Source organism: Peromyscus leucopus, chromosome 20 (genome assembly GCF_004664715.2).
Source record: "Peromyscus leucopus breed LL Stock chromosome 20, UCI_PerLeu_2.1, whole genome shotgun sequence".
In the NCBI taxonomy this organism is placed as follows: domain Eukaryota; kingdom Metazoa; phylum Chordata; class Mammalia; order Rodentia; family Cricetidae; genus Peromyscus; species Peromyscus leucopus.
This window is the reverse complement of record NC_051080.1, coordinates 47,443,117-47,461,661: the sequence shown is the minus strand read 5'-3', so window position 1 is coordinate 47,461,661 and position 18,545 is coordinate 47,443,117. Positions and strand designations below refer to the sequence as shown.

The window sequence follows — 18,545 nt, the reverse complement described above, 5'->3', positions numbered from 1 at the left end:
GGCTCGGGAGCCGGTGTGTATGTGTGTTGGGGGGGGGGGGGGTGATGTGGGACTCCAGCGGCCGGAGTTCGTGCGCTCGCACATCGATTGGCACTGCCTCGCGGCTCGGGCTCCAGGCGCGCGGGTGGGCGGGGCGGGCGGGGCGGGCGGGAATCGGCGCGAGCTCGGCCGAGTCCGGCCGAGCGCGGGGCGGGAACCAAGGGCAGGCGGGGCCAGGGGATTGCCGAGCGCACGGATGAGCGCGGGCGCCGGCTCGCGCTCCGTCTGGCGGGTGGCGGGTGGCGGCGCCGGCGGCTCGGGCGGCTCGGGCGGCGCGAGGCCCCGAGCCGCGCGCTCAGCGCAGGCCCTCCGTGTCCGGAGCCTCGCGCCCGGCCCGCGCGCGCGTCCGTCCGTGCGCGCGCGCCCCCGTGTGCGCTCCGCGCGTCCCCGCTCCTGTCGTCCCCCCCCCCCACCCCCAGGGAAGGCCGGCCCGCTTGTGGGGCTCGCGGGGCGGGGCGGGCGGGGAGGGGAGGGAGGGAGGAGGGAGCGCGCGCGGACGGCCCCGCCCCTCCCCCTCCGCCGCCGCGGAGCGCGCAGGGAGCAGCCAGGGGCTCGGCGGCGGCGGCGTCTGGCCCCAGCTCCTCCTCCTCCTCCTCCATCTCCTCGCTCCCTCCATCTGCCGTGGGTATGGCCCGTCGCTGGAGCACAAAAGAGTCTCCGCGGCGGGGGTCGGCGTGGCTCTTGCTTTTCCTCGCTGGGGTGTACGGTAAGTGTCCGCCTCCCCCGCGCCCCGCTGACCGAACAAAGCTGGGGCGACCCCGGGGGTGGGGGGTGGGTGGGGGCGAGCACCAGGCCCTCCAGGACGGGGCTTTGCCTGGGCGACCCGAGGGGACCCCGGCCGCGGCGGGACAAAGACCCACGCGGGGTGTGCGGGGAGGGGTTGTCTGCTCTCGGGGATGCTCGGGTCCGCTCGCCGCCGCCGCCGCCGCCGACCCCTCGGGGCAAGGGTGGCGGGCCGGGCCGCTCCGGGCCGGGGGTCCCTGCACAAGGACGGCGGCGGACGGACGGACTTCCCCGCCCGGCGCGAGGGCCCCGGCGGCGGCTCCCTCCTCCAGCGCTCGCCGGCCGCCGGGTGCACGGTCCTCTCGCACAAAGATGTGACCGTGAGACTGGGAAGGGGAGGTCGCCTCCGGGACGGTCCTGCCACCACCGCCCGAGGTCCTGCCCGAGGCAGGAAGTTCTCTGCTCGGGGAAATCGCCGTCGCGCCCATCTCTCTTGGTCCTCACTCCCTGGAAAAGCACCTCGCTCGATTTCTTCCCACCCCTCCACCTCGGTGCCCCGGGCTCTGTGGGTCCCGGGCATGTAGGATCTTGTTTTCCCAGGAGCTGCACGCCGGAGAAGGCCAGAAAATAGTTTCCAGCCCCACCTCAGCCTTCCCCTCTTGGGGCGTACGAGTCTGCCCTGACTCCCTGTGCACTTCTCATTTCATCCATGCCCTCTGCAACTGTTGTGACTCTTGCCTTATTCCAGGCGGAGAACTGGTTAGGGATACTTCTTTAAGGATACCAGAAGGCTGGTGGTGTGTCAGGACTGTGCTTTGTATGAACTAGAGATAAGAGAAATTAGGGGGAATGTTCATCACTTGAGACCCCTCACCATTCTTAGGTCTCATAGGTAACTCCTTGAATGGGTATTGCAGAGAACACGGTTGATATTTACATTTTGGAGTATTGCTTTGATTTCTCCAGGGGAAAAAAAAACAGTTTGAAGCTACCATTTCTTGATAAATTTTACTTATAAAAAGTCCAAGTCGCCGGGCGGTGGTGGCGCACGCCTTTAGTCCCAGCACTCGGGAGGCAGAGCCAGGCGGATCTCTGTGAGTTCGAGGCCAGCCTGGGCTACCAAGTGAGTTCCAGGAAAGGCGCAAAGCTACACAGAGAAACCCTGTCTCGAAAAACCAAAAAAAAAAAAAAGTCCAAGTCATTTGCCACAAATACTGACTCAAGTAGTATAATGGTGGTGATTTCTGTCAACATATAATTCCCCAGCATATGGTAGCATCTCTTTTTGAAAGCATCTGTCTGTGGAATTGAATATGATGGTAACTTTCAAAGCCTGATAATTCATATTACATGAAAAATATAATGGACTTAAATTGCCATTTACTGGCAGCCAAGAAATAGTAGTCTTTCCAGTATAATTCAGGATGTGTTACTCCCTTACCTGAGTGGTGGTGTATCATTTTGTTCTGGGCAGGAGGATGGGTTCCTCCACATCTGATGTAGTAACTGTCAGTGATGTGTTTGTGTGGGACCAGAAAATCCAGTGTATGACTTTTGATTGTTAGTTCCATCCCTGCCTGGCTGATGACTTGTGGGTTTGGGTCTACACCAACGATCAATAAGCTATTATGTTGTTTCTTCTAGCCTGGAGGTGAGTATAGTCCTGCTCTAGGTTTGGTATAATGGCCCAGGAGAAAGGAAAGTGAGCGGAATCTTTAATCTAGGGTGATTAGGAATGTCCAGTTGTGTACGCCCTGCACTGTAATCAGAATTGAATTTATGTGATGTCTGCTCAGACTCTGTAAGTAAGTGAAGGCTTCAATAAAACCCTTACCATCAGTATTTGAACTAAAATTTTGCCTTTAGAGGTAAAGAGGCTGTAAAGCAGTATTGGCCTTGGTGTATTCTTTTAGACCAATACGCAAAGTGGCCTCTTATAGGTACTTTACTAAGGGTTATCATTTGGGTGTTTGTGTCCAGTGGGGGAATTGAAGGCAGAGACCAAAACCCCTTTCTTCCAGCATCGTGGGATCATATTTATAAAACTAGCTGGTGATTAAGGTCGATGTCTCCAGCCAGTCGAGTTTCAAACAAGAAAATAGGAGGCGGTGAGATGGACAAAACATTGAACTATATTGGCAGAGCTAAAAGGGACCCTTCACTCTGGAGCTGGGGGCATTCTCTGTACACACAACTGAGAAAGAGAGAGAGAGACAGAGAGAGACAGAGAGACAGACAGAGAGTGTGTGTGTTTCTGTTTCTTCACCCAGATTTGGGTTTATATTAATGGAAACAAACTGTAGTGATGGTAAAGTACATACTCGCCTTGGAACAGTGGACTTTGGGTAAGTGGACTGTGTCATAGTTGTGATGTATAGTAGATGTACTCTGAGAGAACCATTTGAATATTTAGAAAACTATTTTGGAAGATGTCTCCGTAAATTCCATCCCTAGAACCCATGTGAAAAGTTGGGCAGGATGTCATGCACATGGGGAGGCAGAGACAGCCGATGGGTTCCCTGGGACTCATTAACTAGCCAGCCAGCCTAGCCTAGGCAAGCTCCAGACCCGGGAGAGACCTGAGGCTGGCCTCTGGCCTCTGACCTCCGACCTCCACATACACACTATTGAGCTAGCTCAGTAGGTAAAGGTGTTTGCTACAAAGCCTGGTGACTGGAATTCAGTCCCTGGAACCCACATAAGGTGGGAGAGAACCAGCTTCACAAAGCTGTCCTCTGGCCTCCACACGAGTGCATGTATACACACACACACATACACACACACACACACACACACACACACACTTACATAAGTAGAGGAATGAATAAATAAAATTAGTTCTGTTAAAACAAGTGAATATTCTGAATAACTTGGCGTAGACCAGGTAAGGAAGGCTTTTGAGCCTACATTTAGGGAATTCCAATGCTGTTTTGTTTACGTGTTTGTTTGCTTGGTGTTTTTTTTTTTTTTTTTTTCAGTTATTCTTGGCTATTAACCAAAATACGAACCTTTAAAACACTTTGTATCACTTTAAAAATCCTTACTTGGTGTTCATATTCTTTACATGACCTTTTATTATTTATTTATTTTTGGTGAACTATGAAATATGACTATTCTAGCTGCAGGTTATCTTTCTAGAGGCCAAGGGAGGTCTTGTTTGGCCATTAAATTGTGTAACAATGTACAGTGAATTTAGCAGTCCGACAAGCCACAGTTAGTGTTTTCTGAGGTAGTTGTCCTAGGAGCCCTAATTACCCTCCAGCTGTTCTCCTGTCTGACTAGCTTTGACTAGGCAGGAGAACAGGAGAAAGTGAAGGTCGACAGCTGCTCTCTGTAGAAGTTTGCAGGAGTAAGAACATTGTGGAACCCCAGAGCTAAGCTGGGTTTACCCTGGGCCCACTGGCAGGGCAGCCCTGCCAGCTTCTCTTGGGATGCCTGCCTTGCCACACTGTGGAAGTTGACAGTCTTTCTCTTCCTGTCACTAGATCTTAGTCTCGCTTCTTTCCCAAACCGGTTTGGCCACAGTAGCAGCACCCACCACTGCTCTCTCCTTTCCTGTCTCCTAGAGCAGTGTGTGCTGACTGCCACTCAGATCGACCCTTGAGTGCATTTTACACTGCTTTCTAGATAGATCTGGTCTTAAGGTGACGCCTGTGGGTTGTGATACACCGGGCGTGTTGTCTGTTATTCCTGCCTCTTTCCTACCTTCCCTGGTTTGCTGATCTGGACTCTTCTCCGGACCTGCTGTTTCACTGGATAAGCACTGCCCCAGATGAAGCCTTAGCATGTAATTTAGAACATTTGCTTTGCTTGTCTGTGGTTTTCAAAATTGCCTCGAAGAGTTGCAGGTGATCAGCTTTTGTAACTTCCTGCTAAAGCATTCAGTGGCAGTAAAAACACATCCTGACTGACCTGTGTGACATTCATATTTGAACTGTCAGCTAATGATAATGGCCAAGAGTCTTTATTGTGACCTGCTGTTCTAGATGTTCTGGGAGGGTATACTGTTCTTCTTCCTCCTTATTTTATATTTAGTGGATGAACCTTTTCTCATGGAACACTCAGCAGCACTCACAACTTTTCCAGTTAAGGAGAGACTAGAAGCTCCAACTTTAGAAAAGGGGTAGAAATACCTGGAACAGAAGGGAGAGTATAAGCTGATACCAATGACTTCAGAGAAAGTCAAGCTTGATTACATAAAATACGTTGAATAAAACAGATTTAATTGCTTAATATAACCCTTCCTTGAGTTCAGAATCCATATGATGTCTGTGTCCTAGGGAGACTGTGAAGATGGGCATCGAATTCCACACAATTCTGGGTGGTTGTACCAAATGACAATGTTTAGAGGAGTAGCTGTCTACATTCCAGGAAGAGCTTGGGAGAGATTGGAATGATGTGTAGTAAATGATCTAGAAGGTTCCTAGAAAGTATAATCTCCACTGAAGGACAGTAAGCTGAAAAGCGAGCCACAGTTAGATGTTTTAAACCTTAAATGTTTTAAAGCTAGGGTCTTGCTCTGTAGCCCAGGCTGGCCTCAAACTCACAGCAATCCTCCTGCTCCAGACTCCTCACTGCTGAGTACAAATGGAGCCGCCAGGCCTGGGCTAAGACTTGTTTTTTTGAGAATAGAAAATTTAAGAGTTATGGAGAAGTAAAGGGAATTTCTGTTTCTGGTCTTGGGTATTTTGTTGTTACTTAGTTGGTGGTTTTTCTTAAAAAAAAAAAAAAAAAAAATTATTGCCGGGCGGTGGTGGTGCACACCTTTAATCCCAGCACTCGGGAGGCAGAGCCAGGCGGATCTCTGTAAGTTCGAGGCCAGCCTGGGCTACCAAGTGAGTCCCAGGAAAGGCGCAAAGCTACGCAGAGAAACCTTGTCTCGAAAAACCAAAAAAAAAAAAAAAAAATATTGTCAGCAATATTAACTAAAGAATGAAAGTTAAACAGGAGATGGGCACAGATGAGATCTGTGTGATTTAAGCAAATAGAAAATGCTTTGACTTTGAAATTGTAAAATGAGTATTAATATGTTCTTGCTGCAAGTCTTTATAAGTAAATGAAGGTTGTTCTACGTTTAAGACTTGAACTAGAATTGATCTCTCTGAAGTCTAAGGTTCCTTCTCCTCTCCTCAGCACTACTTCCTCCTCCTTTTTTAAGAGCAGTTGATAGATGTACACTACTTACTGCTATTATATATATATATACATATATATATATATATATATATATATATATATATATATATGCTGAATTAGCTTAGTGAGGGCCCACTACCTAACCCTTAGAAGAGAGAGAAGGAAACTGACATTTACTATATTAACTTCCAGCATTATTGTTACAAAATCTGCTCTTGGTCATTATTCATGGATAGTTTCCGTCGGTCTCACCTGTTTTTTAATAAAAGAGAAAACTGAAGTTCTGAGAATTGACTGACATCATATCACTAGAAAGCAGTCAGTGTTACAGCCTAGCCCTCTTTACCCACTTGTGTTGACTACTTCTCTCTGGTACCGTTAGGTGCCACCTATTGGGCATAGCTTCTGCCCTCATGGCGCTCACACTCTAGTTAGTGAATTGTTGCAAGTTCTCTGGCAGAAACTAACAAACTTGGAGATAATAAATGATGGCGTGATTAGGGGTGGATGTCTTTTATAGGGGACATTTATAAGACCCAAATGTTAGGGAACTATGAGAGTTAAAGTAAGAGAGCCTTGTATGTGGGAGCAATATAGGAAAGGCCTAGAATCAGCAAAGCCTGGTGTGGAAACGCTGGAGTGTTGCAGATAACAGGGATCCACTTGCTTTAGCTAGAGCAGAGTGGTCTGTGGCAGGGAGGTGGGGGAGACGAGGGTGACCAACAGGGACTGAGAGCTTTGAAGACCATGTAAAGTTGGATTTTTATTTTTAAAGTTAACTTGGAAAGGTTTAACGTGATACAGTTTTTATTTTGAAGTAATCGCTTTTGCTACACAGTACAGAACATTTGAAGTAGGCCGAGTGGTCAGGCAACTTTGGCTGTAAGCCTGGTGGAAGACACAGGTGATTGGAACAAGCTGGTGGTCACTGAGGTAGATGGGTGTTGTCTTGGTGATACATAAATAGGGGTATTTCCTCTTTCTTCCCTGGGAGAGGGAAGGGAGGAGAGTGAAGTTGGGTGCATTTGTACTTGGGTACATAGGTTTGGGGTGAGAAGATGTAATTGCAGCTGACTGTTACTCTATGTTTCTTGAAGTTGTGTAACATGAATCATGAGTTAAGAACGAAGAGGAGAAAGATGCACTGAGGATGATTTCCATTCCTCCCATTCAGTCTAACAGTTTGGACCCTCGGGAAATGTCTGTTACTCCACCTAGAAAAGACAATAGTCAGGCCACTCAGTGTGAAGAGTGATGCTGTCCATGCTACCCACCAGGAGGGTACTGTGATGAGTTTCTACAAGGACAGGAACATCTGAGGAGATGGACTCCAGGAGAAAATTAAGGGTCTCATGGAAAACTCAGCTCTCAAGCTCCTTTTTCCCCACTAAGTATAGAACATAACTTTCTTGGTCTTAGGAGTGTTTCAGGCAAGAATCCAAGGGTAGTACGGAAGCTAGATTTTAAGTATCATTTTGCCCAAATTTAAAAAGTAAGAGATCAATAAAAATTGTTTTATGTCATTGGAAAAGTGAAGACTGTATTAGTAGATTGATAAATTTCAGAAGAAATCGGGAAGAATAAAGTGACCTCTCACCTTTTTACTGGATCCTGTGTCTTATTTCTAGAAGATAGAGTTTTAGCAGGTTGCAGAACATCAACATAAATGAGTCTGACAGAACAGGTCTCCAGTTTTCTTCTTAAATATTTTATAATGCACTGCCCTGCCTAGACTCAGTATGACAAAGTCAAATTGTTTTAGACTGGTGCTCTCACGATTGAAGGAGTCCAACTTAATACCTCCTTTGCTTAAGTGAATTTCAGTTTTTAGAGAAATAAAAATGGTCTCAACCCTTCAGCACTAGAATGAAGTGAGACAGTAGAGGGTTGCTAAGTTGGGCCTTGACTCTTTCAGATATGAGGAAGACACCTGCAAAATGAGTGCACATACCTAATGCATTCTGAAGTGTGATTCAGATCGTCAAGGTTTTGGTCACTTGTTCTCATGACACCAAAGCCTTTCTTACGAGTAGAATGTAAAACAGCTTTACACACACACACAGTGCCATGATTACTTGTTGTAGTTGGTGTGAAGTGGCCTCCTCAGGAAAGACAAACTAGGGCTCCATTTTTTTCTCACTCTCCTTCTGCTTTCTATATGTACAGGCCCGTCGCTTTTTTCTTAGTAATATTCTCTTTACACTGTTACACTAGCTGCCAGCTAGTCCCGGATGGATTCAGTCATGCCACACATACAGCTCAGGCGACTTTTCTGGAATACATGCAGGTTTGTTTATGTCGCTCTTGCATAAAATCTATCAGTCAGCCAGTGAGGTGGTTCAGCTGGGAAAGGCACTTGCCACCAACCTGACAACCTGAGTTCGATCTCCAAGAACCACATGATGGAAGAAGAGACTCAGTCCCCACAAGTTGTCCTCTGACTTCTACACACATGCTAGGGGGGAACACACATGCACACACATGCACACATCCATACCTACACCCACATGATCAGGGGATAGCATAGCGGCATCTCCATCCCTGCCCTTCCCCTGCTGAGCCCTTCCGTGCTGTGCGTCTCTCTCATCTCCCCCACGCCCCGGCCTTTGCACACACTCTTCCTTCTGTGTCCGCCTGTCTGGTGTAGCTCCTTCCATGCTCTGTGTCTCTCATCCCCCAGCCTTTGCACACACTCTTCCTTCTGTGTCCGCCTGTCTGGTGTAGCTCCTTCCATGCTCTGTCTCTCTCATCCCCCGGCCTTTGCACACACTCTTCCTTCTGTCTCCCCCTGTCTGGTGTAGCTCCTTCCATGCTCTGTGTCTCTCATCCCCCAGCCTTTGCACACACTCTTCCTTCTGTGTCCGCCTGTCTGGTGTAGCTCCTTCCATGCTGTGTGTCTCTCTCATCTCCCAGCCTTTGCACACACTCTTCCTTCTGTCTCCCCCTGTCTGGTGTAGCTGCTTCTTGTTCACTGTCTGCACTAGGCTGCCTCCTGCTTGTCTTTCAGCCTTCCTTAGAAGCTGCTACCCTGAGAGTCTTTCTTGGCTTCTCAAAAGCTATTATAAACATCTCAACTATATAAGTCTACAATATAAAGCTTATGTATGTGTACACACAGACACACACACACACACACACACACACACACACATAAAATCAATAGGAAATAATTATTAATGAGATACTCTAAATTATGTTTTTCATGCAGTCTTCAAATACAGTGTAAATTTTATACTTAAGGCTGATTTCAGTTCGGCTAACCGTGCCTAAAATGCTCACTAGCCACTTGAAAAAGTCAGTGTCTATTAAATGGAATATAATGTTCCTGTGGCCCAGCAACTTTACTCCTAGGTATAAACTCAGCACAAGTACACAGTGTGTGTCAAAAGGCACATGCTAGAGTTCACGGTATCTTTATTGGTTGTCGTCCCAGACCGGAAACAACCCGTTCTGACAGCACCAGTGGAAAGCAAGTACGGCGGCAGTTCCCAGCTTAAAAGTCTCAGGAGCCAGTTGTCTGGGAATTTAAAAATGTCTAAAGAATATTTTTAAATTGGAGCTACTTAAACCCAAAATAGAAATTAAAATGTTGTTAATAGTCATCTATTTAAAATGGCAGTAAGAAACATGTTATTGCCATTTATACATTGATAAAAACATGTTAAATGATACATATTTTCTACAACAAAAAAATCCAGTGAGAAGAATGGAATTGTTTTACATTTGTGAAAATTATGGTAAAGCTCTAGTTGGTGTAAAACATACTTGTATAATAGCAGACAATACTTGTTGAATAAATGAATTCATTTACCCATAACTGAAGCAAATTATATTCATGGTATTTCTAATGTTGAAGTGTTTACACATTCATGAGAGTGCCATGGCATGGTAATGATACCATTTTATGCTGAAATACATTGACTGATATTTATTAGACTTTGCATTTGTCCGATGAGTCCACAGCCACCCTTTGGTTTCCTTCTCCCTTCGTTCCAGTTCACTTTTGTAACCTAACCTTTCCCCAGCCCTGCCTGATTTTCATATCTGCTCATCCATTCTTTCCATTGTTGATTTTAGTCGACGGAGCAGTACGGAAGTTTTTTCCAGTGTTTGAGTTGTAATTGTTTTGCCTTTTAAGGTTGGGAAAGTGAGTTTTGTTTATGAGCAGTCTAGGTCCTGTGGTAAGAGCAGAAGTGAATGGTTTTGTCTTAAGAACGGCTGAAGAGAATGTTGTTGTTCTTACTGTGATTAAACTTCATTCCACTGAACAAGATAATAGAGATGAGCCTGTAGGAATTAGTAGATTCCTGTTCGGACTAGGTCTTGGAGGAAATGGAGTGGCCTCAAGAGAGCGGAAGCCCTTGGAGGAGCTGGGAGGAGGGTGTTTTACCAGAACAAGAAATGTGACTTGAGCTCAAGTCAAGGGTTGAGAATCTCTTCAATCTCCTTCAGGTACAATGCACCTGTTTTCTAGACTCGACACTGAGTAACAGGTTAGGGTACAAAACAGCCAGTTTTCTTCTTAACACTGCTATAGCAATTTTTCTATGAGTACCAGCTAAAATAGACGGCTATCGTCGTCATAGGCCACAGGACAAACATAATGAGGATATATAAAATTGTCTTATTGAATTAACTCAACTCCATATTACTTTTCTACCAAATTACAGTAAGTGGCTGAGTGTTTTTTTTTTAATTATATTAACATACACTGTACAGATTTATGGAGTGTAGCATCAAAATCGGATATATATGTATACACACACATCTGTACACACACACACACACACATACGTGTGTATATATGTATATAGACCGTGTGTAATGATCAAATCTGATTCTGAGTAATTAGCATTCCATCTCATTATTTTTTGTGCTAGGAACCTTTAAACTTTTGTGATTTATTATAAATGTGACACATCGTGAACTGTGGTCGGCCTGCTGTGCGTATGTGTGGATATGCTAGAGAGACTTAGAATTGGAATACAGGATGTGTCCATGGCTTTATTCTACTATTTTATTTTTAATCTCTAATCTAGCCAAATGTGGCACAGAAGAGGTGGCGGCAGGGAGAGCAAGGAGTTCAAGGCCAGCCTGACACCCTGTCAGAAACCACACATACACAAAAATCTGATCCAAGGAGGGAGTTAGCTTTAACAACAGACATTGCACTTCCTAAAGGTTTCTTAGCATTCCTAGGGGTATAGTAAGCATGCATGATGCCCTTGGAAGGATAACTCCTTGGTTAGTTTGTTTTCAATTTCTTCCTTAGGTCAGATTTGCTAGTTTATATTTTCCTAGGATATAGTCATTTCATCTATACATTTATCTTGCTTTAAAGCTAAAAATAATATTCTCTTAAAACATTTTCTGCATTTGTGATTATCGCCCTTGTCATTCTTAAGTCCCATCTGTCTCTTCACAGTGTCGTTGTTTTCTTGAATAGACTCAGCACACACGAGTACCCATTTTCATTGTTCTTCAGCTCTTGGTTTGGTTTTATGGTATACTGATTTCCTTGCGTTCTGACTTCTCAGAGGGTTACTTCTTAACCTTGAACATTAGGGAGAAAACTGACCTTGTTTTCTCTGTTGTAAGGTTTTGTGAATGTTAACATGTGTGCAGATTTGTACAGTTGGTATCGAATTTTGGACACAGAACAGTTGCATCACTTTGGACTTCTTCCTTCTGCTGTTCCCTGATGGTTGTGCCTGCTGCCCACATGTACTGACCCCTGATAAGCACTGATGTGCTCATCACCATAGTTATGTGTCTTTGAGAATGTCATATAAATGGAATTGTACATAACCATTTGAGACTAGTTCCTTTAATTAGCATAACTTTGAGAGTTGTCGCATTGTCACATTTATCAAAAGTTTGTCCCTTTTTATTGTTAAGCAGTATGTCATCATGTGGATGTACCTGAGCTTTTATCAGTTCACTGAAGTTGGTTCCAGTTTGGGCTGATCTAAATCTGTTGTAATATTAAACATTCATGTATAGGTTTTATGTAAGATTTAATTTCTCTAGAGTGAATATTTATGGGTGGGGTTCCTGTGTCTTACGTTTCATTCATGTGCTCAAATCTCAGAGGAAGCACCAAGCTGTCTTCCACGGTGCCTAACAGCTCGCTTTGACCAGCTCTGTGTGACGAATGCATTGCTGTGGGACCTCACCAGGTCTTGGTCTCAGTGTCTATTTTTGTCACTCTGAAGCTTCCGTAGCAGTCACTCCTGTTTCATTTTGCATTTTTAAGTAGCTAATGGTGTTGAGCACCTTTTGGCAGGCTTGTTTGTTATCTTGAATGAAGTAGTCAGTTCATTCATTTTCAATTGTTTTTGATTTTACTGTTGAATTTTTAGGGGTCTTCTATGTTATTTTCCTCCTGCATGTATAGCTTGTCTTCTAGAAAGTGTAGTTGACAAAGCAAAAGTTTTACATCTGATGATGTTGAGCTTATCAATATTTTATTTTATGAATTAGTTTTGGTTATAATTGGCTTTACCCAACTACAGGTCTCTTTTTCTAAAACCTTTTCATTGCATATTGTGATCCATTTTGATTTATCGTTTTATGAGTGAGGTTTTGGTTTTGCAGATGGCTTCACCATCATCTGTTGAAAATATTGCCGTTTTCCATTTGAGCTGCTCTTCTAGCAGGTTAGGTCACTATATTGCTGGATCAGTTCTGGATTCTCCATTCACTTTCACTGTCCTGTGTCATCACTTCCTGTCACACTGACTTGATTGCTGTGGCTTTATGATCAATCATAAGTGGGATAGGATAATCCTTTACTTTTATTCTCCATCAAAATTTTCTGATATTCTGGTACCCATTCCCTTCCATGCATGTTGAAGAATTAGCTCATCTCTGTCTGGGAAATAGCCTAATGAGATTTTTTTTTAATCATATAGGGTTAAACTTCTAGACCTTTCTGGGAAGAAAATTGCCATCTTCACTGTCTTAATTTCTACTCCATGAACATGGAATCTTTCCATTTATTTAAGTCATGAATTTCTTTTGTTGGTATTTTTTAGGTTTTATTATAGATACACATTTTTTTTTTTTAGTATTTCATTTGAGGGCAGCTATTGAAAATGATAGTATTAGTCTGGAAAAATGGCTCAGCAAACATGAGAACCTGAGTTCAAATCCCCAGCACTCATGTAAAAAGTTAGAAATGACTGTGCATGAGCCTGTAAGCACAGTACTGTTGGGAAGCAGACAGGATTGTTGGGCTTAGTAGCCACCAGCCTAACTCAGGGTTCAGTGAGAGACCCTGTCTCCCAGAAGTAAGATGCTGATAGAGCAGGACACCCAATGTCTTCCTCTGCCTCTGCACTTGCATACAGGCATGCATCCACACACACATGCGTGCTTACCCCCTACACACACACACACACACACCACATAGACACACGTGTGTGCACAGAATACACATAGAAATAAATTTTATGAGATGAACATGATAATTTAGACTATTAGCAATAGTAGAGAGGGTGCCTGAACTGGCTACTACTTCAGTAATCAGATTGTTGACTAACCTAACAGTCATCATGGAGCCTTCATCCAGTAACTGATGGAAGCAGATGCAGAGATCCACAGCCAAGCACCAGGCCGAGCTCCAGGAGTCCTTTGAAGAGAGAGAAGAGGGATTCTATGAGCAAGGGTCATCAAGATCATGATGGGGAAACCTACAGAGACAACCAAATCAAACTAGTGGGAATTCTTGAACTGTGGACCAATAGCTGTGGAGCCTCCATGGGACTGGACTAGGCCCTCTGCATAGACAAGACAGTTGTGTAGCTTGATCTGCTTAAGGGGCCCTCTGGCAGTGGGATCAGGATCATCCCTGGTGAATGAGTGGGCTTTTTGGAGCCCAGTACCTATGGTGGGACACCTTACACAGTCTTGGCGCAGGGGAAAGGGGCCTTGGACCTGCCTCAACTGAATGTACCAGGTTCTTCTGACTCCCCATGGGAGGCCTTGCCTTGGAGGAGGTGGGAATGGGGGGTGGGTTCGGGGAGGGAAAGGCTGGAGGGTGGGAGGAGGGAAGAGAGGGGGATCTGTGGTTGGTATGTAAAGTGAATAGAAAATTTCTTAATAAAAAGATGAAAATGATAATTTTTCTAAATCTGGCTTCTAGGTGTTACTTTCTGTGTGTAATATGATTGCTGTCTTACTAGTTTCGGGGTATTTCTGTATATTTTTTCTGGGATTTCTTTCAACATTTTAATTTTATTTGGGAATAAAGACAGTGTTGTATTTATCTTTCCAATCTATATAGAGTTGAGACAGGGTCTCATTGTGTGGCTCAAGCTGCCCTTGAACTAATGACCCACCTGTACCTGCTTCTAGAACGCTGGGATTCCATGTGTGCACCATACTGGGCAGCCAGTGTTTTAATATTTCACTAGCCTTTTTTTCTTAGAGTAATCCACTCAGTCATTGTGTATTACAGTTTTTGTTGGTTGTTTGAGACAGGATTTCACTCACACTCTACAGCTCAGGCTCTTCTGGAATGTACTTGTAGTACAGGCTGTCTTTGGATTGATTCATGGCATTCTGCCTGCCTCAGCCTCCAGAGTGATGGGATTGGAGGGGTGAGCCACTGTGCCTGCCTATTTGCTTTTTATGTCCAAATATGTACTTTGGACAGCAACCTTTTTAAACTTTAACCTCTAGAGTACAATTCAGTTGTTTTTAGTGTATTCACAGACTGGCAACCATCATCCCTGCCCAACTTGAGAATGGTTGCTTCAGCCCCAGAAACAGACAAACAAACAAACAAACAAACAAAAAACCCTATACCTATTAGTGATGTTCAGCACTCTTGCCAACCTGGAAACCATGAAACAACTCTGTCACTAGGCTGACCTGTTCTAGATGTTTCATGGAAACAGAGTCAAACAATAGATGACCTTTTTTATTTTTCGAGACAGGGTTTCTCTGTGTAGCTTTGTGCCTCTCCTGGAGCTCACTTGGTAGCCCAGGCTGGCCTCGAACTCACAGAGATCCACCTGGCTCTGCCTCCCGAGTGCTGGGATTAAAGGCGTGCGCCACCACCGCCCAGCGGATAGATGACCTTTTAAGCCTGGCTTTCAGCTAGCATGTGTTGTTTCTGTGATTTCTCCGTGCTGCAGCATGACTCGGTACTTCGCGCCTGCTTCTGTCCCAGCCTCCTCCATTCTATAGCTGTGTCACATTTCGTTTATTCTTGTTGTGTGGCATGGCAGGAGCCGTCGCTTTTTGTTCTTTCCCTTACTTGAGTACTAAAGAGGAGAAGGGTTCGTAATTCATACTGGAACTCTGCTTGCCTTTGTGAAGAACTCCAGACTATTATCCAAACGGCAGTGCTGGTTCCTGCTCCCACTAGCCTGACATTCTCTGCCCCTTTATCCTAGCTACTCTAAATGGGTGTGAAGTGGATGTCATTGTGGTTAAAATAACGATGTTGAGGTTGATTTCCTTCCCCCCCCCCCCCCCCCCCCCCCCGTGTTTAATGGCTGCTTGTGTGTATATTCTTTGGAGAAATGTCTGTTCAAATCCTGTGACCGTTTCCAATTAGTTAGCTTACTTTCCTTCTTGTTGTTGTGGTGTGAGAGTTAGAAACCTTTGGTGCATGCTTTGGAAATACTTCTGTAAGTTATCTTTCACTTTCCTAACGTGTCCTTCAGCATGTAAGTGTTTTCAGTTTTAAACAATTACGATTTATCTGTGTCTCCTTCTGTTGTGTAGGCTCATGTTGTATTTAACAGTGCATTTCCAAGTCTAAGGTCATGCTTTACTCCTGTGCTTCTTTTCGTTATTTTTGTGGAATTGTGTGGTTTAGCCCTTGTTTTAACATCTCTGATACATTTGAGCCTTTTTGTTTTGTTTTTGTTTCTGTTTTGTTTGTTTTTTAATATTGTGTGGGGTAGGTCAGCTCATTCTTTGTGCTTGTGGCTTTCCATTTAGGATTATTTGTTGAAAAGACTTTCCACATTTAATTTTCTTGACCACCCCTCCACCCCCCACCCCCACCCCTACCTCCCACCCCCACCCCCACCCCCACCCCCGTCAAAGGTCAGCTGACCTAACACTGGGAACATACTTCCTGGCTCTTAATTCCATTGCTGTCGTCTGTCCATCCCTGTCTTAGTTTCCTTTCCCGTTGCTGTGATGAAATACCCTGACCAATGTGACAGGAGAGAGAAGAGTTATTTGGTCCCAGTCCAGGGGCAGTGTGTCCTGGCTGGGGAGCCAAGGCGGAACGGATGCTCACATTGCATCTCCAGTCCGGAAGCAGAGAACGGACATCAGTGCATCCTGCTGCCCACAGTGCAGGACGCACCTTACCTGCAGTGGTTGGGCCCTCGCACAGGAGGAGGGTCTTCCGTCTCAATTAATGAAGTCAAGGTAGACCCTCACCTGTCAACTTGACAATTAACTCCTATGTCAGTACACTGTTAATTACTCACCTTCCTAGTACGTTTTCAAATTAAGAAATATGAATTCTCCAATTGTTCATCTTTTCCAAGGTTGTTTTGGTGATTTTGGATTCCTTAAATTTTCCTGTCTTAGATTTAGCTCATCAGTTTCTAGTCATTGTGGGCATGGCAGCTGGATGTTCATAGGGTCACATTGACTCTGTAGAGCGGCTTTGCTGGGGACAGCTAGCTGAGCAGGGGTCCTCTTCCCTTTTCTTTAATTTCTTTAGTGATGCTTTGGATATAGATTTTTACATTCTTGTTGTTGTTGAATGGATTAGTATGTTATTTTTACATTGAATTATCTTGGTTTGGATTTTAAATTATTAGTGCACAGCAAATATATTTTTCAGACATTCTGTGACTTTATTGAACTTATTAGCATTAAAAAGACTCAGGGTTTTTTTTCTTAATTCCTTGAGATTTTTATATACACGATCATGTTATACCTGAAAACAGTGAGGTTCATGACTTTTTGTTTTTGTGTCCTTAGCAAATTGTCTTTAGCAAACTAAAACCTTCAGTTATTTAAAAAAAAAAAAAAATAGAAGTAGCAATAATAAGCAGCCTTATTTTTACTTATAGTAACATTTAAATTATTATAGCAAACACTTTACTATTATGATGGGAGGAGGATAGTTATAAATTTATACTACTTGTTTTTGCCAAAAATGATTTTAAAAAAATGACAAAAACTAAACACCTGTTCAGACCAGTTGCATTAAATGCACCGCATTCTCAATGCCTGTCTTCACTGCTTAGGTTTCCCTTCCCCTCTTCACTATGACCTTTGTTTGTTTGTTTGTTTTTTATCAGTTTCCTTATAAGCATAATAGTATGTGGGCTTACAGAATTGTCAGTGATCAAATGATTTTGTATTGTATGTGTAATCTGAATGCTAGTGTCTCCTTAAATGATTAACCCTAAAATCCCAGTCCCTGGGGTGATGGTATTAGGAAGACTGGGGCACTTGAACATGTGGGTGCTGCTCTAATGCTTAGAATAGTTGCCCTTAGAAGAAACGAGAGAATTTGGGGAGACACTACCATTCAGGTTAAATATAGAACAAGTCAGCCTAAATACTTATTATTTACATTGTATCTATAAGGAAACCAAGGCACATAGCACATCATCTTAGCCTAGGCCACATAATCACAAATAGGAAGCCTAGGATTTGAACCTAGATAATGTGCAGATTCTGTGCCGCACCCCTATTTTTACTTAATATTTTGAAAAAGCGAAGCTTCTTTAAATGTATACAAACACATTTATAAAAGATGGTTATAAAAATGGGGTTATACTCTAATAGACAATGTCTACCCCGGGCATATACCATAGGCTATCAAATAAAAAGGCCAGTGCCAGGTATGGATGATTTCTTCTCCAGTTGTTGGTCAGTGGGGTCCCCTAGACACGCCTCAAACATTACAGGCTGTTGTTGCTCTTGGTGACCCTCTAGAAGTTGATGGTAAGACCCTGCTCCTGAAGACACCTCATACTTGAGGCATAGAACATGGCAAAATCAAGCTGGTACCAACCTGGAAATTTATTCCTCTGCTGGAGAAGAAAAGTCACCAACAGCCTCACCAGCTGGGAATCCTGAGAGCTACAGGGACGACTGGTCTGGCATTGTCTACCCACTGGTGCCGTGGTAGGATCTCTGCTCTTCAGTACACCATGCTGCTGCTTCAGTGTTGCTTAGAGACCTCCTCCCTCAAGTCAGTGACTCTTTGTAAACAAGCTGATTTAATTCTTCTTGCATTTATCCATTTTAATTTATTACTAGAACTTATCTGCTTGTGAGCCTACTGATAGATGAGCCAGAGATGCTGGATTATTAATGTTTTCTGAATTTATTCCAGTTTGCTCTTAATTGAAATTTCTAAGTGGCAAGATACTTGGTTATTGGATTTTTATACTACCTTCCCTCAGGGTTTGTTGTAAAGCTATTAAATGACTCACACAAATACTTTCTACATCAAATGTTAATTTTCTTTTTTCTTTAGTAGATAGACAAATGATAACATATAGGAACAGTAATTGGATAGTTAATAAAGTTAGAAAGATTAACTTCAGAAGCATTTAAAAACACCACCAACCACTTTAGCAAATAAGTAAAAATCAAACTGTTCTATCAGATGTTCAGAATCATTAATAAAGACAAAACAAGACTGGTTA

The 18,545-nt window shown here is 44.0% G+C and overlaps 1 protein-coding gene across 2 annotated transcripts in view; it reads left to right on the top strand.

The window, feature by feature from the left end:
- Window positions 1-458: 458 nt before the first annotated feature.
- The window catches only part of Lrp12 (LDL receptor related protein 12), a 77,701-nt gene continuing 59,614 nt past the window's right edge, over window positions 459-18,545 (top strand). For both annotated transcript variants that reach the window (XM_028879291.1, XM_028879290.2), the window contains exon 1: window positions 459-745. In XM_028879291.1, the coding sequence (XP_028735124.1) occupies window positions 667-745 (79 nt within the window). In that variant the 5' untranslated portion in view covers window positions 459-666. The remainder of the gene's footprint in view (window positions 746-18,545) is intronic.